Below are 27,644 nucleotides of genomic sequence, written 5' to 3' on the forward strand. Positions count from 1 at the left end.
CATGGTATGAGTGTTCTACCTAAAAATAACACATTTTCATATTTTTCTTTACAGTTTTTTTTAATGTCTGGCTTGTATTGTTGTTTAGTGTAACAAAGCACTTTTCCACGATAAAAATGGATACTAATAGGGCTTCTGCTTCAGGCAGTGGTGTCAAAAAGAGAAGCCAAATTTGAAATGTCCATTTTTGTACTCATTCTACTGATATTGTGAGCTATCCTTACATCTCTATATCTAAGGGATGTTTTCACACCTGTAGTTTGCTTGCTCATAGGCCGATTGTTGCATTGTTGCATAGGTGGTTTTATCACAAAGCAAAGCTATCAAATTGCCTCTATAAGGAGGAGGGTAGTTCTCTTTTTAAATGGCACCTCTACTGATTAACTCTGATGAAGATGCATTGAAAATGTTAGTCCTTCACACCTTATTAAATTGCAAAAAGAGACTTGTGTGCTCCAGCTTCTTTGAATTGCCTATAGTTGGCAGATCTTTGAATTATCTTTTAAACATCTTTGGTCCTTTCCTGAGAGCAGCTGCCTCCATATGTAGAGGGGCTGAAGCACAAAAGGCTCTTGTTTTGAGGTGAAACCGTCATTAAGAGTGTGTCAGATCTGAGGTCTGAGATCGAAAATTACTGTCTGTAATTAATACGTTTATTTTGAATGCATAAGTGGCCGAGAGCAAATCAAAAAATAGCATCAAAAAGTCCCTCAAGAGGACCTTTGGCCCCATCTGCAAGGTCTAAGCCCCCTTAATAAGGGTCTTCATGGCAAAAAAATTCTAATTAAATAGCCATACTGACGTTCAGAAATACTGAAACAAGCATAAGTGGATTGCCATGTGGTAAAACTGATGGTTCGAGGCAGAAGACCAAATATTACCGACTGACTGCAAATCCACTTGTAAAATGGACAGAAAGCTAGAAAGATTGTTGATTGTTCTACACATCAGTTTTTATATGGTTTGCATTTATTATTGCAGGAAAACAATATAATTTCAAAATGAAGCGTAAATGTTGATAAGAAGTATGTTGATGTACCGGGATGACCAAAGGTGCCAAGAAAGTTCAGAAGAAAGTGCATGTTAATCCTTCTGAACCATGACCTGCTCATCCACTGAACTGGTTTCAGAAGAGCCATCAGGCCTGCCTGTGCTCTTAAACACAAGTCCAACAATGATGAAGGAATACAGCCCATCATGGCTTTTAAATGAAGATACTGGCTCAGGAAGTTTATGGTAGGTTTAAAAAGGGGAATGTTTTCTGAAGTGTGGTTGGATCGAGGTCAGTCTATAGATGGACCACTCTAGAGTCTCAAAAAAGCGTAACGAGACCCGTTTTGTAAGCAGTCACAGCAGGGTCATGTGATCCACACCAGGGTTTCGACTGGCAACTTTCACATCAACGAGAAAGAATCGCAATAACAGAACCAACAAACAAGTGTGAAAACACTCTTAGAGGTTTCAGTCTTTTTGAAAATAGTAAATATTCTCATCCCTCCCTCCTCTTTAAAATTCTAATTGTATGTCTTTATATCAATTAAATCAATTCTAAATTGCAGTTAGAACATGGAAACTAATGGAAAAGTCCAATAAAAGAGCTGTAAATATCTGTAAGCCTTCCATTATAACACAAAGACTCTTACTGACAGTTTCACAGGCTTACTCCTCAGCATCACATGAACTTCAAGTGACAGTTTGTAGAGTAATCAGTAAAGATCAAATGATGTCAGTGTAAAAAAGTTAACAATAACCTTTGTTACTCTCATGAATTTTCTGCTCCAGCCTCATTTTCAGCTCCGACACCAAAGCAGAGCTCACGTTTCCCTCTTTGCGGCGAGTGGGTTTCATTTTCTTGGACCCTTTGGAGGCCAAGGCGCCAGATATGGTCGGCACTGCCCGGGGTCTGTCACTGGGGCGAGTGTTTGATGGAGGTGGAGGAGGCAGAGAGGGAGCGCTTGGAGGCGGAGGCCTCTTTGTGGGGCTGCTGGAGCTGCTCTCTACATCACTGATGAGGAATTTCTCTGCAGGGTTGTTGAATCTGATAACGGGCATGGTGAAGGTCCAGGGCTGAGGTTTCCTGGGTCGCCTCTTGATGATGCGCCGCACTGGCATGATCCTGTTGGACTTTGAGTTGCGCATGTATAAAGCCGTAGAGATCAACACGGTCACCCCTACCATTAAGCTAATAACAGCAATAACCATGCCTAGAGCTTTCAAAGGATTGTCCCTACTTTTCATTAAAAAGGCCGCCATAGGCCCCTTGAGAGGAGTCTGTAAAAGAGCACAAATACAAAAGTTTAAATCGAGTCCAAAGGACTGAATCAAAGCGTAAATGCAGCATTTATCTGAAGCATGCAAGCGTGAGAGATGGAGGTGCAGAGCACTGACAGAGGAGGCCCAAACAACATGGCTATCGACAACTACTCACATGCTCAGTATCTAATCTGTCTCACAGAACAGGACTACTAATGCAAAGCTAAAAGCTATGCACAGCTAAAGTTGTTGGGAATGCATCTGGCAGTGCAGTGCTTTGGGATAAGTCTAATGAGGAAAGAAAATGAAGCAGAAATGGAGGGAAATAGGTGTAAAATGATGTAGATGAGTGAGTACATCCAGAGTTATATCCTCAGTTAAAGGCTCCATCTTTGTCTCTTTGAGTAAAGGTCCATAAAAAAATATCTGTTTTAGATTTGAAATTAAAAGTTTTTGGTTGTGGAAAAAAATTGAGTTCACAATTGTTGAAACTTATGGCATAAATGAAATCTTAAAATTACAACAAAGAGAAGAAATTTTAAAAAAGAACATTCAATGGATGAGTGTATTTTCCTCAAATGTGCTCCAGGACTCTTTTACAGACGATATCTATGTAATAAAATATGAATTTATGAAGGTAGAAGGTGAATAATGAAGGTCAGGAGTCAAATACGTCTCATTTCATCCTGCGGACCACTTTGATGTAGTTACTCTCAGGGTTGATTCGGGACTTTTTCACCGCATTACAGTACAGGATTGTGGATATGCAGATTGTTAGTAAAATGAGGGTGGCGGCAATGCTGAGAAAAATTCCAAAAACAGTGAGCGGACGCTTGCTGAGGCCCTTGAAGTATGAAATAATGCGGCCTTTGACCTGAAATGCACGATTCACAACACAGAAACAACACCAGAGTCATGTCAGCGTGGGTGGTGAAGGAATGAAAACATGATGAAAACAGAATCAATGATGATGAGTTTATGTTAATGACTGATGTTTTTAAAGGATAATGCTGCTCATTTGAAAGTTTTGTATTTATATCCTTTAACTACAGAGACAAAACAGCATGAAATTATTCTAAGAAGTGAGAGGTTATCGGGTGAATAGCTGTTTGATGGCTTGTGTGCACGGACACATTTAGTAGTGCTCTTTTTTTCAATAAAACCAATGAAGTCCAGCGTTTAATATGCTGAGTCTTAGCTGCTTTTTATCAACATTTTCACAGTGCTCTCAATAATAATAATAATAATAATAATAATTGCAAAACATATACAACTGGTATATGTATCAAAATTTGGGGTTTAACTTTAAATTATGGTTCAAACATATTGAGGTTCTGTATATTTATTTTCCTTTTATTTCAAATACAATTTTTAACTTATCACTTCCAGTCCTCCCTCAATAACCAATCAAAATCCAGAAGGGGTGGGATTTCTGACAACAGCAGTGTCAACAGCAATAGTGGAGCAGAAACCAATCTGACTCATCTCAGTCCAGTGCAGGACTGGGAAGAAATTATGGTCCTGGCATTTTTTGGTGTGAACCAGCCTGGTCAAACACAACATGCTCCAGGTTCAAGAGGATATATTTCAGATTGGCCTTTAGTCTGAACAGGTTAAATGCATTTCCATCTTATCTGAAAGAATGGATAGACCACTGGTGGTCTCGGGAGGGGGGGGCAATTGCCCCCTTTGGTGCCCTAATGTTGAAAAATTGCTGCTTATGTACCTTCACTTATGCCCTGGTAGATACACATGAAAAGGAGCCACATTAAACTGATCAACTGCTCTCTTTAGTGCCCTCTTAGTGGAAAAAAACAACTTTAGTTCCCTCCATATGGACAAAATTTGACTAATTACCTCTTTAGGCTGTATGTCTATAGCTGTCTTTGTTTGTGTTGGCAGCACCAGGACCTCAAATCAGGAGCACTTCTCGCCAGCGCTAATTGTTGCTACGTTACAAAAATGGATCACGCTTTCCATGGTAGACAAGCGTGAAAATTATACCAGAGCAAAAAAAAAAAAAAAAGACAAAAAAAAAAGCCAGCTATGGACACAGGCCCTTAGTGCCCTCTGAATGGACAACATTTGTCAAACGGCCCTCTTAAGTTCCATCTCTGTGGACAAAATTTGACAAATTGCCCCTTAAGCTCCTTCTTAGTGGACAGAATTTGTCAAAATACACCTTTTAGTTCCTTCAAAGTTCATTTTTGTTTTTTACAAGGTACCTCTTTAGTGCAGTCCTAACAGACAGAATTTGATAAAGAGCCCTCTTTAGTTTCCTCTAAATGGACAAATTTGACAGCTCTTCATGCCCTGTTGCACAAAAACTTTTCAAATTTGGGCTAGTAGCAGGTGCCCTATTTATCATTTTTGCCCCTGCTGCTCAAACATCTTGAGTCCACCACTGGGTTAGACCAAAACCACTATTTTATCATAAATCAGCTATGAACAACCAATAGGATTTCAGAAGATCTGGGTTCCAATTACTGCTTATAAATCACAGAAAATTATATACAGCTAACTAGTATAAATATTGAAGAATGACTTATACTTTTTGGGATTTATAACCTATTATACCTCATTGTTTTATTATATCCTATGTAGTGTTTTCTACCCTTAGCAAGCTATTATTTTTTATTGAAAATAGGTAAAGGAACATTTAACCACTATTTTAGAAGTTAAAAACAGCCTCATAAAGACATCGTAACTGCAAAATAGCTCGATATTTTTCCATGTGTTGATTAAAACTGAACTTAAAGAAAAGTGACTGATAGATGTCCTCTTATCTCTCCTACTGGGTAAAACTTCAACTGTTTCAAAAAGCGAATTTTTTTTAAGAACAAAGAGCTTCAAATTCAGAGAAACTTTCCATATTTTTGAATTAAAAATTGAGGAATAACTAACATAATGTAACAACACAGAGCTCACTTTCTAGTAGAGTAAATTCATTGTCTCTCTATGATGAAATTAATACAAGTTTTAAAATGAACAGCGTTATCCCCTAAAAAAAGATGAGCTTCATGATATGTGACAAGGATGCTGAATTAGCGGCTGCATAGCATGACAAAAATGCCTTTAATCATAAGTTAAACATGTTAAATCTGCAGCAATGCGGCCTAAAGCTCAGGCTTTAAAAGCACTACAAGCATGCTGCAGAAAGAGAAATTCTTACCGCCTCGGTGATATCGATGTTGACCACGGCTGTTGTGCTGAAGGACGGGGAGCCTCTGTCTCTAGCCTGGACCACCAGAGACCACTTGGCGTCCTTCTGCTTCGTGATGTTGTGCACAATCGCCATGGACTTAATGTACGGCTTGAGCTGGATCTCCCCGGTGTCTGAGTTTATATCAAAGGCATTTTCAGGGTCCGCTCTCATGATGGAGTATTCGATGACATTGTTTGGAGACTCTGCATCTTCATCTACTGCCTAAAAAAAGGGTCAAATAACAAAAAGTGCTGATGTAATTTCTGTATTTCTTATATCTCAGAATGCTACGGTGAGTTTATGCATTTGAGAACACTTTCTACTTAAAGAGTTTCTATGTTCTGTACCTCCACTTTGACAGGTGTACCAATAATCATGGTCTTTTCCAGAAGTTCTTCATCAAACGCTGGAGGATGATCGTTTACGTCAAGGACAGTGACAAAGACTTCAGCCAGGCTGTACTTCCCCTCCGAGTCTTGAGCTTTGACGTAAAAGTTGTACTTGGACCTGAGCTCTGCATCCAGGCTGGTCCAGGGCTGTGTTGAGATGAGACCCGATGATGGGTTAATGGAAAACCTGCAGGTTTAGACAGAGAGAGAGAAAAGTCAGGTCACAACCAACCAGGAGCGTCTGATGATGTAGTGCTGATTCACAATAAGACATTCACACCTCCTACTGTGAGTCTCTACAGGACTCTCATTAATTGTCTGCGAAACAAAGCAAGTTTACATCCTGCATCACAGGAGATGTCAGTTTTAATTAGCTGAAGTTAATCCAGGTGAATTTGTAATGTTTGTTTAGTGAAAATAAATCAGTAGTCTTTGAAATTAAGGTGCTGAGTAATCTAAATGTCTGGTTGATTGTGCTGTAAATAACATAAAACTCATTTAAAGATCCTTTATAGAGCTGCAGAACATGTTCAGAGTTAGGGGTATTCACACTGAACAGTATATGGCTGGGCTGCAAAGTGGTGCAGTGGTTAGCGATGTCGCCTCACAGCAAGGTCTAAGTTCAAATCCTGAAAGGACAGGCCCTTGCTGCCGATAGAGTTTGCAGGTTCCCCCTGTGCATGCATGGGCTCTTTGCGTGTATTCAGACTCTCCTCAACAGACCAAAGACATGAGGCCAACTCTAAATTGTTGATAGGTGCAAGTGTGAGTGTGCCTGGTTGGTTGTCTCTGCATGTCAGCCCTGTGATTGGCTAGCATAACCTCTTGTTGCCCAATGGAAGCAGGGATTACTGAGATTAAAGATGCTGCACATATTTTACTTAATTATTCCTCTTTCTTTGGATTGCTAAGGAATATTTTGACCTGGTGTTAATAATGACTGAAGTCTTAATTTATGTCTGCAAATTTCTTTCTTTCTTTCTTTCTTTCTTTCTTTCTTTCTTTCTTTCTTTCTTTCTGTGTCTGTACACACCCTCTACAAAAACTGACATCCTTGATGAGGGAGACCTGGGTTCAAATGTGGCCTGTGGCTCCTTCCCCACTTTATCCATTGTGCTTTCTCACAGATTAAGAAATATAAAAGCCCAAAACCAAAATCTTGAGGAAAAAAAAAAAAAGACTAAATATCCCTGACAGTAACATGACATTAGTGAACTACAGAAAGGGTGCAGCTAATGGGAGTCCTAACAGATAAACAATAAACACTGGAATTTAGACTTAACAACAAACAGCCATGACAGATGCTCAACATATTTCAAAAAAAAGAAAAAAGAAGAAAAAAAAAGTCAATATTGGAGACAAGAAAAAAATTAAATCAAATATAAAAGATATCCTTTGCAAAAACATCATTTTAAAAAACTACCTTGATTAAAAATGTTTCAAAATAAAACAAAAAGAAAGTACATAAATTTCTATTTAATCCCACTTTTAACATGAAGCATTTTCTTTCCATTTCATATCATGATGTGCTACTTTATTAGAGTTTAAGGTAACTTTTCCATAAATTAATTACTTCACATTTATTTGTTACTTTTTTTCTCTGTGTATTGTCTGATTGTCAGTCATCTCAAAGAACTTAATTGCTCAATTTATAGACAAAAGACAAGAAACAGCAGGGTCTTTGTAGTGTCAAATTCAGGTGAAATTTGGAAATTTCTGCTTGCTTTGCTCAGTTCAGTTTCTGAAAGGGTAATTGCACAAGATACTGGAGATACTAGAAGCTGTTCCTCAAAATAAATCAATCAAGTTAAAGTTTGAATTCTTAGTTGTGTATGCTGGGCAGCCACTCTTCCCCTTTGATCAGATTAATTCTGCTATATTTCTACATGTTGGTGCAGCATTCCTTTATTTTATGAATTAAACCACTGATTTCAATAACATATAATCTAAAGTTAACACAAAGGAGATAAAAGCAGTAACATGACTTTTATAAACAATACTCCCAAATGTGAACTGAGACAAATTCACTCTGTAAGCAATGACTTGACTAATGACTAGAAACATTATCCTGTTATCCTGGTTTATGACAAGAATATACTATAGTTGGTCTTGCATCTGCTTTTAACTCTTTTGTAAGATGGTTTTTGTGCTCTCATGCCTTTATTTGAGGAATAGAATAGAGGCAATGGCTATAATTATGAATATCTATCCTCTCTATTTCATTATAATCTTAGCTGCTAATGCTAAGATTATAATGTCCAGTCTTCTATCTAATGTGGTTATTACTGCTAATTCTTCATACATTACTTCATACCATAATCACTGACATTATAGTCCCATCCAAGACAATAATTTTAAGGTGCATTAATGGCCAAGACAGCTATGAATCTATGTTGTTCATTGTTGTTGGTATGCTTCTTTTCTTGCTTTCTGACTCTCCTTCCCTTTTTGTATGCATCTCTCTCTTTTCTATTTCTGAATCTCCCTCCCTTTTCTTTTTCTTCACCTCCCTCTCCCCCTTTTCTGCATTTCTCTCTTCTCCTTGTCTGTATCTCTCCTTTCTATTTCTACTTCTCCCTTTTTCTTATTTCTGCATCTCCATCTTTTCCCTTTCTAGATCTCCCTAATTTCTATTTTGCAGCTCCCTCTTCTCCCTTTCCGCATCTCCCTTTCTTCTATTATTGGATATACCTGTTTTCCCTCTCAGCATCTCCCCCTCTTGCCCTTCATAGACCTAATGAGGCCTTGGCAGATGGCTGTTCAGCAGGAGTATGGAATAGACCTGCCATCTTTGTAAGGTATCTTGAGAGAACGTTGGGAATGAATTAACTCTATATGAATACAGATCAACTGATTGATGTGGGAAAAGAGCCTCAAGCTGGTTTGTGTTGGCAATGCTGACTTTTTATAATGTGTTTGCAGTATTGTTCTTAGGCTCAGGTTATCTATCAAACGATAACTATCAAACAACCTCATGAATATTGTTATGCAAGTCATGCAGTATGACCACTGCTGCCATGGAAGTTGTGAATGACACTTTTTGGAGTCTTAGACATCAAACAAAGTTGTCTATCTCTTATAATCTCCAAGGCCTTTGATACGTTGGATCACAGTATCTTTCTGGACTGTCTTAATGCTACTGGGTTTATAGAGCATGCTAGAACCCATGCTGTTAAATTAGAGTGTGTAACCTCTAAGGTACTACAAGTTGAGAAGGGGCTGCTGCAAGGTTCAGTACTGGGCCCTGTGTTATTTACCATCAATATAAATGGCCATGAACAGAATATTCCCAATTTCTTATTTAGTTTTTATGCTGATGATACGGTTATTTACTACTGTGCACCAATGCCTGTGCAAGCTTTACAAATCTTCAACATGCATTTGTTTATTTGACAAAGGACAGTCAAGAAAGTTGGCATTGTCTTTTAAATATTTAGGGTTTAAACTTGATGAAAACTTGTCTTATAAGGAGCATGCTCAGTATGTTGTTAAAAGGCTGAAGGTTACATTTGTATTTTACAACAAAAACAAGTCCTGTTTCTCATTCACTGTCAAAAAGAGCACCCTGCTTATCCTCACACTTTAAGTTTCTTTACATTTATGTCTATTGTTTTTGTGTTGTTTTATTTCTTGCTGCTGTATTTGACACGGACACAGTAGAGTAAAGCATGCTATCAGACTCTGCGATGTGATAAACTGCACCTGTTATCACCAAAATTGTTTAAATATTTAGAAACAAAACCCTCTTCAATGTGAGTAACTTCAAATATAGTACACTGTAATCACACCAGAAGATTTTCACCACTACACCACTGCGTATGTTTTTTACTTTCTGAGTACTTTCTATTACAGCGACAGGCTCACAACTATTTTCTATCATGTTTTCCACTGTGAAATATCACAAGTTGCCTTGAAACTGATAACTTTCACACAATTAACTTAGGTTGCAGCCTGAAGAAGAGCATAAATTCTCACTTTTTCTTTGCCGCTCACTGCCTTGCCTTGCCTTTCAAAGCTGCCGTCTCTGTGGCTCCAGCTGTCACATTGCATGTTAATTGGCTCTCCCTATGTGAGACGGGCCAGGCTGTCTATTTTTAACCCTCCAATCCAATTAGGAGATTAGCCAGCATCTTGCAGCCATTTTAGAGCAGGCTGTTTGTGCAGCACAGGGGCCAATCAAACTGGTTCCCTGCTTACTGCTTCCATCAAAGACCCAAAGATTAATCAAGACTGGTGTCCTGCTGGCTAAGTTAGCCGGACACTCCAAGCTAGTGAGAAGTCATGAGTCATTCACACAAAGAAAAAAACAAACAAAAAAAAAACAGTTTTTATCCTATGAATATGTTTTATGGAGCTGCACGAGTCAATAATATGATCAGACCAGACTAAACTGTCATGAGTGTGAGGGTTTTACTCACAAATCTGATCCTGATCCATAAATCGTGTATTTGACTTCACCCCAAGGCCCTGAATCTGGATCGACTGCCTGGAGGGAAAAAAGAGGATGGAGATTAAAAGCTCAATAGTGCAGAAAATTGATCTACATTCTACCAATCTGAACTCGAGTACAGTTACTCTAAACTCAACCAAGGTGATTGAAGGTGATCCATTGATATGTTTTTCACTGGTGAGGGTCTTAAGCTCATGTACAGCGGCTGGGGTGGGCTATAAGTCTCTTCCTGTGGTGATGGGTGTACAGGTGATTAACCTTGGGGCAGTACTAAGCTTTCTACTACACACTGTGTGGCCTGCACATATTGCTTGTTAGCAGGATGCATACAATATTATAATAACAGCGGAGACTATATTTCTGTTGCCTGTTTAAAAGATGATTTATAATTAAACAAAGCCAGAGAGCTTCTTTAACCTGGAACAACCTGCTTTCATCTAATGAAGCACTCAGAGTAATATGAATTAATCAGAGGACTGATGGATTATATAATCCCTTTTGTTAGGTTAAAGTAGAGTTTAATCTCAATTGACTCACAGTTACAGACACAACACTGGAGCCACCAGGAGAGTTCTCCGGGACCCTGGCGATGTAATACTCGGATGTGAATTTGGGAATGTTGTCATTTGTGTCCAGTAGGTTGATCAATATGTCAGCTGTCGCGCTGAATCTCTCAGGAGTGTCGATCTCCACGGCCAACAGCTGCAGAGAGGGACAGAAAAAGTTTGGTCAAACCAATAAAAATCAATTCACATTTGTTTATCCATTATCAATATGTATAGCGCCAGTGTATTTATGATGTTTAAACTCCATCTTCATTGCCTAATGAATGCATAATCCATATCTGAAGAAAGGTGGAGAGCACAAAGGGTTTCCATTTTTGTTTTCACATGTATATTTTGGCCATGTAGGTCAACGATTATAATTAAAAGTCTTGTAAATCTGTTGCATGGCTTTCTAATTGGTAAATAGACCAATTGGTAAATAGACCAATTAGAAAGCCAAATAGACCATGTGTCTGTAAACAGTGATAATGTGTTCTGTGGTGGAAGCCAAACTGGTGGCAGAAAGCATGGGTGGAAAGTGTGCAAGAATACTGGACTCAAGTTAAAGGACAGTTTCTGTGATTGAAATTCACTAAGATAAAAGTAAAATTACCGCTCTGTAAATCTACTCTAGTACCAAGTAACTCATTCAAAGTTTACTCAAAGTACTGAGGGGTTACTTTTAAGAAATATAATATCATCTTTTGCTCATATGAAGAGCCAAAACAAGAAGAGAATATGAATCACCAACCAGATTGTCAAACCAAAGGCACAACTGTATAAAAAGTGCAATTCAAAGTAAAATTGTGTGGAGCCATTCTCTCATTATGTGAAACAGGCAGTCAACCTCACGAAGTAAATGAAGTGGCCAGATTATATGTTCATCAGGCAGATGCATCCTGTAAAGCTCCAACAGAAAACGCTACGTACAGTAACATGCTATAGACACGTTGACAAAAGAAAAGTTATTGAACATCTGGAAGCCTTCTTCAATGATTTTCATTGTTTGGCAACAGAGGATGAATGGTCTCACAGTGATTAGCTAACCCTTCACAACAGCCTGAGGTTTCCTGACTCACTTTGTGCTCAGTGAGTCAAGGATACAACTAAATGGCTAGTTATAGTGGCTGGACATTTTTGTTTACCTTGTGGAAAAAAATGAGCATCTAAAGGAAAAAAATCAAGACATGCAAGTCTTTTGGATGCAAATTTTGAATTTGGGCAGCCATGGGCTATTATAAACTACTTAAACAACAGTATAAGATCAGCTGCTACTACTAGATATCAAACCATAAGCATCAACATTTTGTTTCAAATGTCTCTTCTATGACAGTTCTATACAGAAATATAGGGAATGTTTCTTTCACTTTCCTATTCTGACATCCAGCAGCACGTTAAGACATTTTTCTCTAATACCAGGAGTTTCTAGTTTCTCTCCACGTGCATCCACTGCTTTTCTGCCACCACTGTGAATGTGATATAATTGTGATGTCTACATCAAATCGGTTTGTTAGGCGTGTTGTACAGTCAAACAGTTCTCTGTAGAAGAATTGAATAGGGAGCAGATCAAGGTCAGTGTGTCCTCCATCGACAACATTACCTGCACAACCACACAATGGTTAAAGTGGCTAAAGAGCAGGCTTTTTGTGTTTTAATAAGAAAATTACATGCAAATTATTATTATTATAATATTACTATTATACTATTTTTAGGCACAAGCTTCTACTTAAACAAGAGAGAAGCAGGCAACACTATCCTATTGACTGATAAACCCTCTTTGGTTGGTTAATGGCCTGAGTGCTTGTTGCTGCCTCAAAATAATGCTGTCCAAACATGGTAACTGGTCACAAAAGCCCTTGGGTAAGACACTTCAAGGCCCAGGGTGTGAAAATCAAAACTGTGTCCAGTACCCATGAAATATGTTAAGCAATTATTGTTAGATTAATATTGAACTTTGGAGGTCATATTTCTGCTTTCTTTTCATTTATTCTTTCTTTCTCTTTGTTCTTTAGATGTTTTCAGATTTTACTTCTTTGTTTTTATTTTGTCATTTATTCATTTCGTTCCCTCATGTACACTACAACAATGTCAGTTGGACACTTAGTGATGATAGTTGTATTCTGCTGTTCTTAAAGCTACTGATTTTTTGTCAGGAGTATTACAGGGTTCTGGGACAAACAGCCCAACTTTCTGGTCTGAGGGACTGTCCTGCTCATCACATACACAACTGAGGGTTATTACTATAGCCAGCAAATCTAACTATCTTGTGAACAAGTTCCAAAAGAAACATTCAAACATTGTGCAAACTGCACTAGCAGGGGGCTCCTTGTCAAAATAATAACGGATGACAAATAAAGACACGTTGCTCGGATCCACCCACCTCAGTTGCTTACTCTTTCGAATTGGCAGTGTTTTTCAATAAAAAATACACCCCATAAGCTGTATTTACTAAACAGTAGAGCAACCTTTTTGTTTCATGGATGAATTTCAAACAATGAGGGAGAAAAGCTGTTAAAAGTGGCCTTCATGGTAAATGCTGCAAGGGAGCCTATAATGTTTTTTGAGTAGCTAGCAGGTGCATGGGCAATAAAAAGCACAGCTGATGGCAGAGAATAACTGTGGTCCATCACAAGTTAACAGCACAAAACATGACTGAGATAAGGCAACAGAGATCCTATCATTGGCTTCAAACAAAAACAATCGGTCAGTTGAGCTCTATTCACGCTTGCATAGAACTCTTGAAAATTTTCTGAATTTTCCAGGGTGACTTGTGAAGGCAAAAATTCCGAATTTTCACCCTGACTTGACTGAGAATTTTTCCAGCTAGCCCCCTAGTATTTTTCACACCTCACCCCACCCATCTCTTGACTGACAGGCAAACTGCTGGAAAACTTCCTGCTGTGAGAAACAAAGTCAGGATATTTTCTGGCTACATCACCCTGAAATTTTCAAGGAAACTTTCTAAAAAGTCCTGGATAAGGAGACTGAGAAATGGTGACTGAATATTGGTTTCAATTCATAAGACTAATGAGAATGTAGTTAAATATTAATATTAACCTTATAAGAAAGAGTAGGTCCTTTTTCATAGTCGATTCCAGATGTGTCTTCCACAATAATGGTCACCTGCGCCTCATTTAAAACCGTCTGGGGCACCACTCGAAGCACTCGACTTGGCCCCACAAGTCTCAGTTTAAATTTTGCATTTGCTCCCTGCAAGCAAATCAAACACAAGAACAGAAAAAGCATAAAGTGAAAGTTAAAAAATGAGAACAAAGCTGCTTGAAAAACAAGAAAAGTGAATGTCCATCAGACTCAGACTGGAGGACTTAAAACAAAAGATAAAGTTGAATGAGTCATTGAGAAAGAATGCAGAGAATGAGCATGATGGACTTATCTGAATCATTGAATAGATTTGTTGTATGTTTTTGATGATGTTGCATAACTGCACATACTTTGAGGCTGGTTGGGAGAAAAAAATGCAACAGTCTACCGGAGGAATAAGTAAATCCCCCAGTGTAGGAAAAACTAAACATCAAGGGAAAGCTTCTCTTATTTTTCAGAGCTTTTGTACTGATTTTTAGGAAGCTGGAGAACTTCCTAAAACCAGACAACAGAGAATATAATGGTGACTAAAGCTTGCAAAAATAGGCATGTAAACACAGACCACGACCTGAAATGATGCTTGGATCAAATGTGGGATTAAACTCACCTGATCTGAGTCATTGACAGTGATTTTAAACCCTCGCAGGATCTCTCCCGCAGGAGGATGTTCATACATTGTGACTTCAAACTTGCTCTGTGGCCCGTTCTCTCCGTAAAAGGTCGGCGGGTGGTTGTTGAGATCCACCACCCGTACTGTGACTGTGGTGATGTCATAGTCCAGCAGCTGGTTGTTTGGTCCTACCTCAGACGCCTGGGTTTAAAAATCAGCAGCTAAAGTGAGTTAAATCTATAAGATGTATGTGTAATTCATGTGGAAAGACTGAGGACATTACCTTGACTTTGATTTCAAATAATTCTTTGTTCAGCATAGATGGATATGTTGACAGTGTGATGCATCCACTAGTGCTATTTATATCAAAGACACCATCGCTACCTAAAAGGTGTTAAAAGAAAAAGCCTGATGTGTCAGATGAGAATATCTTAAAAGAGGAGACGAAAGATATACTTGGATTAGTGTCAAAATGTTCTGTTCTTACCATTCATAATGGAATAATGTATGGGGTTAGGATTGCCTTGATCTCCATCTTTAGCATAGACAGTAAAGATCTCAGAACCCTAAAAGAAGCCAAACATAAATCACTTTATTACATATTTACTGCTTGTATCTTCATTGGCTGTTTAGGAATAAATAAAAGACTTACAGGGAGTGAGACTTCATAGACGTAACCAAAGTAAGGGGTTCCTATGAAGGATGGAGGCATGTCCTGGGTATCAATCACGTTGACTGTTATGGTGGCTGTGGCAGTCAATACCTGGTGCTTCCCTTTGTACTTCCCTCCTCCATCCTGAGGAAACAAACATAAAAGCAGAAGGCAACATTTATAACATTTTGAGTTATAAAAGCTCCTGTGAGGAATTTTAGGTGACAAAGCTGATTTTGCGTTCTGCACATGGAAGAACTGTTCAGCAAATAAACTCATCCTGCTCTCACCAGTAGTAAAACATTTCACTAAACATGAAACTTTTCTGTGGAAAATTTAAAAAGGCTGATTTGACAGTTTTAGGGATGCGTGTGAATAACCAGGTAAACAGTTAAATTCAGATCCCTTAGTACATGAAAAAATAATTATGAGTTGGTTAAACTGATGTAATTTTTTTTTTCATCAGTTCAGGCCAACAATCCCAAGACAGTCAGGCTTGCAGACCACTAGGGTGAGACACTGCCTCTGTTAGAAGGGAAATGAATGCTTAAACGTTTAAAATAAAATAAGATTAAATTTTCAGTTTGGGTTATGGTAAGGGTTAGGCTACCTAAAGTTATAATACAAAAACACGATCTGCAAAACCTAATTTCAAACATTTAATAAAGCTGAGTAACGAGTCTGCTTACAGAAAAAGTTTGTCCCCCATGAAAACACTTTAACGCAGCTAACATGGCTAAAGCTCGAGCTGATAAAGCTACGTTAGCTCATGGGCTATATAGGTAACACAGCTACACAGCTTCAGTAGCTCAATCTAAAGCTACAAAGCTACTTTAGCAACATAAACTATGTAGGTAATGTAGCTACATAACTCGCTACATTAGCCACACCAGATTATACTATGTTTGCTACAGCTACACCCATTTTAAAAGTAGTTATGAAAGTGGTGGCTCATTATAGCTTTGTTGGCTTTAGCTAAAGCTAAAGTAGCTACATTGGCTTATGTAGTAACATTAACTGCGTTAGTAGCAAAGCTATTTTGCTTTAGCTAAAGCTAATAAAGCTAAAGTGAGCCACCATCATTTCACTTTTGCTAGAACTATTTCCATAAATAATACAATCCCAGATTAGACATTGGACCTTTATTCTGTTCCATATTCTGAATGAAATGTTGCTTAGCCTGCAATGTTTGTAGTGTGGTTATTTCATTGGCGCAACTGCCAGACCTTGTTTATGAAAAGAGTTGAGAAAAAAATCAAACTTTTGTGTCCCCTTCATTACGGAAGATGCGGCATCTAACAGTAGAGTTCTGAGAGAGGGGGGATCAGAGATCTGAAGTCTGCAGTCAGACCCCTCTACATGATCCTGGTGACACGCAATGTGTAAACTGTAATGCAGCTGACCAACACTAGTAGCCCTTGTACATGTTCTTAGTGACTACTGCCTTGTTTTCACTGCTTTTTAATCAGATGTAAACAACAATGAACAGATAGCATCGATAGCATCTGGCAGGAACAGTATGTACTACCACTCTTTTTATCTATTAAATGGGGATAAAGTTTTCCAGAGGCATTGCCAGGCTATACTGACATATAAATGAAGCTTTAAGTGACGATATTAAGTTTGCTTTATCATAAAGGTGTGACTTTAGCTAAATAACCTGGTTGGAGATTTGTATTCTCATGTTGTTATCGCCAGTACAGAAATACGATACTTTATTGTACAACTCCTCTGTATCTACTCAGTACTTTAAGCAAACTTTGAATGAAATATTTTTTACTTGTACTTGAGTAGATCTATTGGCCTTTAATTTTACTTCTACTTAAGTACATTTTACCCAGAGTAACTGTAATTCAATTGAGTTGGATATAGCATTCTTTATACAAAAAATGTTTGTAGAGAACACTTTATCTTTAAATTAGAACAGACAGTGGTGGATTAAAGGTCAGTTTGACCGTTGTTTAATATCTATAAAATTGTCATCAGCATTTTAGTATTTTTAAACCACCATTGGGATATTTGACATAATCATGAACATTTTTCCTCACCCAGCTAAAATAACAACATAAGCAGCCTCCAACTGGCTTCAAAGTACCAAACATCTTGCTTTTAATGAGTTTGATTTTCTGTTCATGAGCTAAATAGTATTACAAGATCAAATCAAATTTAATATGAGCACTTACTGCTTGAAAATTGTGCAAGCTGTAATTAATTAAGCTTTATTGGATAGATGTCTGTTTTAAACTGGGATGTAAACCTCTTAATCCACACTTGGCTTGTCAAATTTAATATAATCGGGAACAGAAGAATCTGTAATGTGATTTGCATGGCTATGTTAATCATGTTGTTATGCTTCATAGAGACCAAAGAGACCAAAGGATGCAGAGATTAGTGTTTCTCTGAGGACTAAGCATTTCCTTTGCTCATCTAGCTCTGAAACAAGCTTGATCATTCAGCTAATGTAGGTGATTGCACCGATTTTTCTTTAAAATCCTGTTTTTAGTGTAGATATCAATTCCCAGGTTGTGATCTCTACAGTGTTGAATATTGAAAGTAGCTCTACGTGCTGTGTGTTTCTCCACAGAGAAACAGAGCAGCTATAAAACGAAACCAGCCTTCTCCATTTTGAGAGATGACACATCAGGTTACTCACACTGGGAGCAAGGCTGTCAACACTTCACCAGACTTTCATTTTCCTCACTTTGGCCTGCAGATGATGGAAAACTCAGCAAAGTTCTGTGCTGAGAAAGCTTGAGAATTCATGACTGAACTTTTCATGACCTTTAGGCACCAGCAGACGCTTACCTGACAGCGTTAACTTCTTATCGGTAGAAAATGGTGTGATTAAAGCTACTTATTAGGTTTCACACTCAAACTGTGTGGTCTCATAGAAATCTTTAGCTTCTAACACTTGGACGGGATGAGGACACCTGCAAGCTGAGGCTAATCTAGAGTGTCTTGAGGGCACCTGAGGAGGTTAATCTGCATGCATAGTAAAGTCAGCATGGTTATACTGTAGCTTGATTTAACTGGACTACTGGGTTTGCACATACACAGCAGGGAAATGTCTGACTCTGCAGTGGTAAGTGGACCTTCCCTCAGTTGACCGTGCTTGTCGTGTGTCAAACGAGGAAAATATGTATCTAATATATCTTTACATCCTTTAAACAATCTATGCTTTGCTTTTGGTGTGCATAAGATGCCTCTAGCTTTAAGTGATATCTGAAGGCAGACAACAACCTGACTTCTGATATGGTTAGCATGCATACTGATGTGTGCCCAGAACACCAAGTCCAGTCTGATCTGATTGAGGTGTGTTCATTTGAGAGTAGGTTGATCTTCAAACACATTATCTAGGTTGGTGTGTTTGACTTTGAAAATATAAGTGTTGTATGATTTTGACTAACTACCAGTTTTATGCAGTAATGCAAATGGCTAATGAAAATGATAAATGTTCAGTTGGTTTGTATATTGACCAACAGAAGGCTTCGGTACAGTAGATCACAGACAACTATTAAGAAAACTGAAGAAATATGGGATACAAGGGATCGTTCATTCTTGGCTGGAGAGCTGTTTAGAAAACAGACAGCAATGTACAGTATATGTTAATGATGATCTTCCGGAAATTAGGAGTGGAGCACCCCAGGGAATGGAGATGAGACCGATACTGTTCATATCAATGATATCTGCAGTGTAAGTGGATTTAAAAAAAAAAGTCATTTTTGCAGATGATGCAAATTAATTTTGAGTTTTTAAAAAAAACTCAGAGTCTGTTGCACTTTTGTATAAATCCAAAGATATAAAAAATTAAAAGGCTTTACAAATAATCTATGAATTGCTAATTGTAATTTATAATTATTATTTATACTTTTATAATTATCTAAATGTTAAAGTAAATTTAAAAACTGTTTAACTTGCATTACAGTTATCACCTTTGAATATAATAATACCACTTTTTCATTACTGTTGTTTCAAATATTGTTTCACATATTGTTACCATCATCAGTTCAGTTAAAGCTTTTCTACACCCTACCCCTCCTTCTAGCCCCTTCAACCCCAGCGCAGCCTCGACAGAGGGTTGTTAACATGGGCCTTGTCTGCTCTACCTCTCCGCTTTATTATAGGTAAGGTTTATGTCGCCACTTTAACAGGGCAAAATTCCCCTAGTGTTCATGGTGATTAATGCTGGTTAATAATAGGGTATAGTCTTTATTACAGTATTAATGATTAATGCTGGTCCATTATAATAGGCCACAACAGAAAGTATGGTCTAGACCAGTGGTTCTCAACTGGTCTGGCATCGGGACCCACCAGCCTGCCTTAGGACAAATTGCAACCCAAATTTTAAAAAAGAACAACAGAGAATGCTTAATTAATTGAATATGTTGCCGTTTAAAGCATGATTGGACCAAAATGCATATGAAAAAGAAAAGGGACAAATCTCAAAAGTTTCATACCCTCTTTCCTCATTATTATGTGAAAATTTTTGCAATTTTTCCAGAGATCTTGTAAAATTACTTTATCATCATGGGAAAAGTAGCTTTTTCATTGCAAGAAAAGGAGATAAATTATTTGAAATATTAATCAAAAATTTAAATTTACCCAATTTCACAGTAAAACGGTAAAATAAAAGGTAACGATGCATGTCCAATAAGGAATTCAGGCCTTTTCCGCCATTTTTTTATACAGACAACTGGTCGCGACCCACTGAAAACTTTTCCATGACCCACTTTTCGGTCCCAACTCACCAGTTGAGAACCACTGGTCTGGACCTGCCCTCTTTGTAAAGTATCAAGAGATAACTATGAATTGGTGCTATACAAACAAAGATGGAATGAATTGTTCCTTACATATCATACTTTGTGGAATTGTGGGGATTTAATTTCAAAATGACTATAAATTTCATAACAACACTGCAAAAAAACAAGCCATATGCATTATCAGTAAGGCTGATTACTATGCTGACACTGATCCACTTTTTCTGAATCCCCCTGTTATTAAATTTTATGACTTGTATAATAATGTTCAGAGCAAAATCAAAGACACTTCTGGACTGTACAAAAGTTACTTTTCAATACAAGAGAGACAATATGATTTGAGAGGTGTTTCTAAATTTATAATACAAAATAGCTAGAAAAGGTATGAAAGGTTGATGTGTAGCCATTGATGGAGTTAAACTTTGGAATAATGCCAATATAAATCTAAAAACAAGCAATTCACTTTTGGTTTTCTAGGTTATGCTTTGTAAAGCTATTTTTGAGGCTTATAAGTGTATTTGATTTATCTGTTATTGTTTTTTTGCACTTTTGAAAGATGGTAGCATAAACTGAAATGATAGTAGGATGGGCTTTTATAAGCAATTGCTTTTGCTTTTTCAGTCACCACTCAGTAAATGACCATTGACTTTGTTTAAACTGCCTATACTGTTTATTTCTATTTAAATTTTGTGTGATGACTGAATAAAAACTACTACGACTACTGAGTGATCTCTCACCTTTGCAACCACGGTGACAAAATGAGTGGGCGTGGTCTCGTAGTCCAAAGTCTCTCCAGGTTTGACTCTTAGGATACCGCTGTGCCCATCGATGGTAAACTTAGATAATGGTGATGTCTGAGAATGGACAAAGCCACACAGTTAGCAGTTAACATATCTTTTATGAAACTTAAACTCCTATTTTGAGAGTAATTTGACGTCTTTCAAAAGTCTCTTTTATAATTTCAAACTATCAATGTACGTCACATCAAATGTGACATTTGAGGATGTTTTTTGTCTCACAGTTGACACATGAACAGTAACAACTACTGTGTTGTCAGCTGTTGGCCCGCACCAAACCTAAGCCCCTATTAAGCCTTCAGTGCCTTGCTCAAATGTAATTGAAATTTAATCCACTAAAGTAACACCATTTCCAGACTGCTCTCTGGTACCAGATTAATCTTTCCCTCTCCCATCACTCGAACGCCCTTTTCCCCTCCACATGGCAGGCACAGCTCTCATGTTTTCAGCTTGACCCCTGGCCAAACAGATCCCATTTACAGTATCATTACGTGGATAATAATGGGGCAGCCCCACCAGTCAAAATAATACAATATTGTACAAAAATATGCATAAATGTTTGGTCCTGCCTTGATGTACGGGGTTTTTGGAGCTGAAGGGATAAGCTTTTTGGCACTCTTCAGGTTGTCAGGGTAAATAGGTCTGAGGATTTTGGCTCGAGCAGCGCTACAAACAGCTCAGCACGTGATTAGTGAAATCTTTCAATCAACTTTGAATTCAAGTGAGGGCCATGTGCAGGCAGGCAGGCTAAAATAGCATTAGTTATTTTAGCTCCTCTTACTATAGCTCAGTTTTCTAGGCACGTGCTGCTGTAAGAGCTCAGGTGACTAAACATAGAGGCAGTAGGCTGACCAAGGCAAAATAAAAGCAGGAAATGTGTTTTAGAAAATGTGCTACAAATAAGGACTCTAATTTAAAATCAAACAATCTCCATTACTTTAATGGCCCATAGTATTAGAGCCATATAAACAGCCTCTATAGCATCAGACAGGTGCAAATGATAGGAATAAACCCATTAAAACTGCAGGCAATAACTTGCAAACTGTCCAAACCATGCAGTTGCAATGCCAATGTTTTGGTACCTAAATACTGCCAACATATTTGCAAAATTAAGGCACAAGTTTTGGTCTTTTAAAATAAAAAATAACCATTGATGTCTAGGGTTTCTGCTTTTGCCAAACAGGTATCAATACCATTTGATTTTTATTAGTATCACATTGAGGATCAAAGTTCTGAAATCCTGACAACCCTAGGACATTTTGTTTTTGCTAAAGAAAAAGCAAGGCAGATTTATTTGTATCACTCTTAAAGGCAAACAAATACCCATTTTAGGTTTTGAAACTCAACACAGACCTGAGCAAGCATAGCAGTGAAACCTTGGAGGTCTAGTTTGCTGCATTAAATATTCCCTACCAAGCTTTCAATTTCACAAAAACAGAGTTTTGGAAAAACCAGGATCACAACATTGCATCATCTGCATAACACCTTATCTTCTCACCTGTAGAAAATATGAGACGCTGCCTCCTGACCCCATGTCTTTGTCCACTGCCTGGACTCTGTAGATGCTACTTCCTGGAGCAGTATCCTGATGATAACAAGATATTTCAGAATATTTAGTCTAATTTACCATAAAACACACTGCATGTTTGATTCAATCAGCAAAACAATAATTATTTGTGGCACTCAACAACTTATAGTTGTCAACAAAGTATGGAAATAATTCCTTATACTGTACCTCTGGCATATTAATGATGAAGGGAAGGTTTTGAAATTCAGGCGGTTCATCATTGGCATCAGTGATAAATACTCTCACTGTCTCTATAACCTGAAAGGAAACAAACTCTTAAACACAAATAGAAACAACAGAACCATCAGGGATTCATACCCAAGCTATATCTTCATTTAGGGACATTTAACACTGATCAGTAAACTACAATGAAACACATCTAGACATTACTTTCTGAAAGATATATGGTGTTGTTAAATATCACTGGCATCGGGTCAAAACCACATATCTCCAGAATCACCACCTTTCAGGGAATGAACAAAATGTTGCATTTTTTATTAATTTAACACTGAATGGTTATAGTCAGCAGAAAGTTGAACACTTTTTTATAGCTTTAGGATGATTAAAACCCACTGACAGATGTAAAGGATGACCAATAGCACTGATTTATGAAAAGAATTTAAAATACTGAAAAATGTAGACACAAGGTTTTAAGCTATATGTTGACATCTGGTCGGAACTCTTATTTCGTAGGAGTAGGTATACATTTTTTTCCATATTAATTATTTAGACTTTTTAAACCATTTCAGTACATTTAAGGCTTTATGTTCCCTGAATTTTATTTTTCATTGTTAATTGTTTAAATGTTTTATTCATTTTTCATTCCATTTCTTCTGTAATTGGGGGGTGCCCTTGGAGGATCACTCAAGTGTAAACATATTGCTGATTTAATTGCAATAAGGTATTAGCATTGAAAAAAGTGAGATGAGTGTTTTCTCAGTGTGGTCTAAGTAGATGAAACAATATAAAAGAATGTTGGGTGCTCATGGAACACAGTGGAAAATGACAAACACACTAAAAGAGAGGACAACCAGGTACTATGAGATTCAAGAATGTGGAAAAATACAATATACATATAAATAAATCAGCTATTAGTTGATACACAGGTGAGGCCATACCATAACTGCTTGGTAAGCCTTGTTAAAGACTTTCCTGTCTTCTCTTTCTCAGATTTCTCTGTCTGCCATTTGCTGTAGTAGATGTATAGATGTGACTTTATTACAGTTGTTTGTTTGCATGTCCTGATGGACACCTCAGTGGTTAAACATTTAGCTTTTTAGATGCTTTTGCCAATATAATAAAAGCCTAATTAAGGCTTAATAAGGTAATTCTTTACTCATTTTTACATTATTCATAATTGATGTACCTGGTTATCCCCTATTAACATAATCACATAAATAGTAAAGACATACTTTATTGCGACCGTCAGTTATGCTCACAAGCACTGAGATCTCATCTTGTTTCTGTGAAGAAGAAGAAAAAAAAAGGTGTCACATTCACAGTGGTGTGAGATTTACAGCAGGTTCCTTCAAAATGAGGGGCTCTGGTGATAAGCCTTACCTCCCGGTCGAGCTCTTGAATCAGGGTCACATTTCCTGACTTGGGCTCCACCCTTAAGTATTCCTGGGAGCCTTTTTCAAAGGTCAGACCATATCGTATAGGATCTCCCTCTGGATCTGTGCCATTAAGGATGTAAACCTGCGTCCCTGTGTGGAAAAAATGACAAGGAAACCATCAGGGATGACAAAAGGATTTTCCACATTTAACAAGAAGAATTCATTTTAATTTGACCAAAGGAACAAATATATAGCTTTAATCGAGCAAATGCAAATGGTGAATTCAATAAGCTTAACACTGAATTTAAGCCACTGTAAACTGTTTTTAAAGTCTAATGAACATGTAGTTGATGGTTATTTAAGTATATTTAGCTTTCATGTTGCTGGTGTCAGGCCAAAACCTTATCGCTTTTCAGGGAACGGAAAAAATTACAAATTAAAATTTCAATTAATGCAACACTAAATGGTCATATTCCGTATCTTTTGGACATTTTTTAATTGCTTTAGAAATTTTCAAAACCCACTGGCAGACGTAAAGGGTGACCTATATCACTGATTTATGAAATAATTAAATCATGAAAAATGGGGAAATGAGGTTTGGTCGGATGCCAGCAATATCAAGTTTTTTTTTTTTTAAATGCATCCAATTATGTATTTAAAATATTTACTGCAACAATTTAAGCCTGTTATATCTCTATCTTCTGGTTAGCATATACCAGTGAACAAATAAAACTATAGAAGTGTTTTTACTTTTTATACATTCATGGCAGATTTGATCATGTTTCCCTTATGTTTACAATTCATTGATATTTGAATTAACTTGAGGGCCACATTGAGTAAGGACAAGGGCCGTATGTGGGCCCAAGGCGGCCATTTGCCCACTACAAATCTAAGTGATTTAACACGCGTAAAAGCCTTTTCCTATTTCTTATATTATGTGCACACCGGATGCAAATAAAATCATTCTGCGAGTTATTGGCATGTAAAGTTAATGTAAAGATGTGAGTAGATGTGAGTTTGCCTTGGGCGGTGCGAATGCCCACACCCCCAGACTGGCCCTTCAGAGATCCACCGATGAAGTATGTGAAATACATCATCACAGGATCTCGATGCTGATTGGCTATCGCGGCAGGAGTGATTTGCTTGAGTTCAACGCTTGCAAATGAAGTGAACGTGGGAGAAGGAAGCCCCCCCCCCCCGCATCTTTTGGACATTCATGATTTGGACTCATGAGTGGAGCGAGTTATTTGTGCAATTTTTTTAAATGAACCAAGTAAATTCCCTTCATATATACTCAGTTAGGTGATCACTGGCATCTGGTTTGAACACAGCAGTACTGTCTTCATTCAGCATTAACTGCACATTTAAAGCTCCTGTAAGGAACTATGAGGGTTTGTTGATTTCCGTGCCTCCTGGGGACAAAACTGGAAGATTCATTGCTTTGCTGTATATGTACAAGCGGTGTTTTCTCATCAAAACTCTGATTTATTAAGTTTTGGATGTTAAAGGTAAAACTCACATTGAATCCTTGGTGTGGAAATCACAAACAAGGCTCTTTTGTCTTATCTTTAGGCAGCAGATATCAACCCCACCCTGGGGTTGAAAGGAATATCAACTGACTATACAGGAATGACAACTCTTGTTTGCTATCTTGGGTGATAAACCTTCATTCAGTTCCATTACTACCTCACAAGAGCTTCAATAAAGGCACCACAGAAGCCGACACCACCACTGTTTTCTTCCAGTAAGACTTGACGTACGTCACGACCCAATAGGTATTACAGTGATTAACCATTGCCCCAATACAAGTGTGATGATACCACTGTTACACCAAAATGTACACATTTAAACAACAGGAAATGCAGCACCATATCTTTGATTTCTATGGACATGCTAGACTTACCCACTGGTGTATCCTCAGAGATGCTGAACAAGGCCATATTTCCATTTGTACTGCTTGGCCCATTGTCATAAAAATATGGAGCGTAGTCTGTTTTCCCTTTATGAGGAAGCAAATGTTAAATAGGAGAGAAATTATTACTTAAAATATTGAAAACTTTAGCATCGAGTTATCTTATTTTGTTGTGTTTCAAGTAGAAATGCTTATCTAATTAAAGGATAACTGTTGCACTCACTTGCTAAGGTGGCAACCAAAAGCAGGCAGGGGGAAAAACAGATGAATTGAAAATATTTTTGGCTAGAAGTTTCTATTAATCATAGTCACACATTTAAATATGAAGCACAGGCAGCATAAAGACTGCACTCTAAGATGGACATGCCCTCTGAGTGTTAGAGGATTAACAAGATAAGAGGGAAGCAAGAAGTCTTAACCACACAGACAAACAGCATAAAAGAATAGAAGGCACCCACCCGAGGTAATGTGGAGCAGCAGGAGAAACAGCAAAGCATGGGTTTTCTTTTCTTTCTTCATCCTGGTGGGGAGCTAAGGCTTGGCTGGCTCATGTGGAAGGCTTGGTGGACGTAAAGCGAGTAGTGAGTGTCTACTTGCCCTTCTGGTGGCGTCTCAGCAGCTCAGGAGGGAGAAGAGGCTGGGACGGATTCTTAGGCACTAATCCAGTGACGCATCCCTTCCCTCCGCAGATATCTTCTGCCACACTCTCTCACTCTGATTTCTCCTAAAGACTGCAAGAGGAAGGGAGAGAGTTCAGGTTCCACACAATAAGGTGTCATCGCACCTCAGCACATGTTAATGTACGTATGAGGCGCTGCATTAATCATACTGTTGACTTAAAGACTGTGCGGCACAAAACACTTCCAGAAATGTACGTTGTTATCTGGAATTTCAAAGATCAGAGATACCCCTCGATTTTATAAGGTTCTGTGGTTGTCATAATACAAGGGTAAGTGGGAAAATAGATAAATTGATATGTTTTCATATCAAGAGGACACCAGTATGGGCAATTTCTTGATTTCAATTAGCTTAATTGCAGTTTTTGATTGACCCATGTCTCTCCTTTGTATCTGGCTTACGAAAAACATTTCATTTATTTGTTTTTTTAGATCCTTTAAAAATATTTCAGAGATTTTATTGAAAATCAGACCTTTGCCAAACTTAGAACATCTTCCAAATTTTCCATTTCTAAAAGGGTTTTTTTCTAAAAAACATTGTCACACAAAGCAAGTCCCTCTGTCCTAAGCGTCTCCTGCTCCCCTTGGCACTGAAACAATCCTCAGCCGCACTCACGGATCTATGGGAAGCTTTCTTTAGCCTCCGCACTCCACTTTCCCTAGAAACCCAGTGACCTGTCAATCACCTGAAGACACAAGACACAACAATCCTCCTAAAAGTCCTTAATGTCTGTCAGTGTTTTTTTCTTTCTTTTTAAATCAAATTGTTTTGGGCTGCAAGATTACTTTATATTTTTAGTTCAGCTTAATTTAAGTATGTCATGTTCTAGATGATGTGTGCCACTAAGCACCGTCTTACGTTGTTAGAAAAATCCTCCCAGTTTGAACGGCTGCAGCTTAAGAAGGTCAAAAATAAAACACAGTGCTCCAATCCAGAAGTACATGCTCAAAAACTAACGGCTGATCTGATCTGGAAGGAAGAAAAACAGTTAGAATTCAAAGACAAGAGAGTTCGGTCTGGTTAATGTTTGATCTTCAAACCTTGCTCATACTTGATAAATCAATAGCCTTAAAAATGTAAACTTTTTGTGATTGAACAGAATTTTCAAAAGTGAGGTTAGCACCTTTTCTTTGAAGTCAAATCAAAGTCAAATATACTCCAGGTGCAAAAC

General features: G+C 37.8%; 1 protein-coding gene across 1 annotated transcript; it reads right to left on the reverse strand.

Moving 5' to 3' along the window:
• Positions 1-1,740: 1,740 nt before the first annotated feature.
• On the reverse strand, positions 1,741-26,314 carry LOC121528825 (cadherin-related family member 1). Its single transcript, XM_041816433.1, has 17 exons — positions 26,254-26,314; positions 25,787-25,882; positions 23,888-24,033; positions 23,740-23,790; positions 22,496-22,585; positions 22,259-22,345; positions 20,701-20,817; positions 15,207-15,350; positions 15,042-15,120; positions 14,838-14,938; positions 14,552-14,755; positions 13,900-14,052; positions 10,835-10,999; positions 10,266-10,333; positions 5,806-6,034; positions 5,426-5,680; positions 1,741-2,271 (listed from the first exon to the last, which is right to left on the reverse strand). Exons 1-17 carry the CDS (start codon positions 26,312-26,314, stop codon positions 1,741-1,743), a joined length of 2,577 nt encoding a protein of 858 aa, XP_041672367.1.
• Positions 26,315-27,644: the final 1,330 nt, after the last annotated feature.

The sequence above is a fragment of the Cheilinus undulatus genome, linkage group 20 (genome assembly GCF_018320785.1).
Source record: "Cheilinus undulatus linkage group 20, ASM1832078v1, whole genome shotgun sequence".
Taxonomy (NCBI): Eukaryota; Metazoa; Chordata; class Actinopteri; order Labriformes; family Labridae; genus Cheilinus; species Cheilinus undulatus.

What these genes read in the sequence shown, in the direction of transcription:
- LOC121528825 (XM_041816433.1), bottom strand. Translation starts at nt 26,314, where the DNA reads ATGAAGAAAGAAAAGAAAACCCATGCTTTGCTGTTTCTCCTGCTGCTC. An exon ending in TCTATGAAGTCTCACTCCCT is followed by an intron (nt 15,121 to 15,206) that starts GTAAGTCTTTTA and finishes GGCTTCTTTTAG; the next exon opens with GGTTCTGAGATCTTTACTGT. An exon ending in CTGTCAATGACTCAGATCAG is followed by an intron (nt 14,053 to 14,551) that starts GTGAGTTTAATC and finishes ATTTGCTTGCAG; the next exon opens with GGAGCAAATGCAAAATTTAA.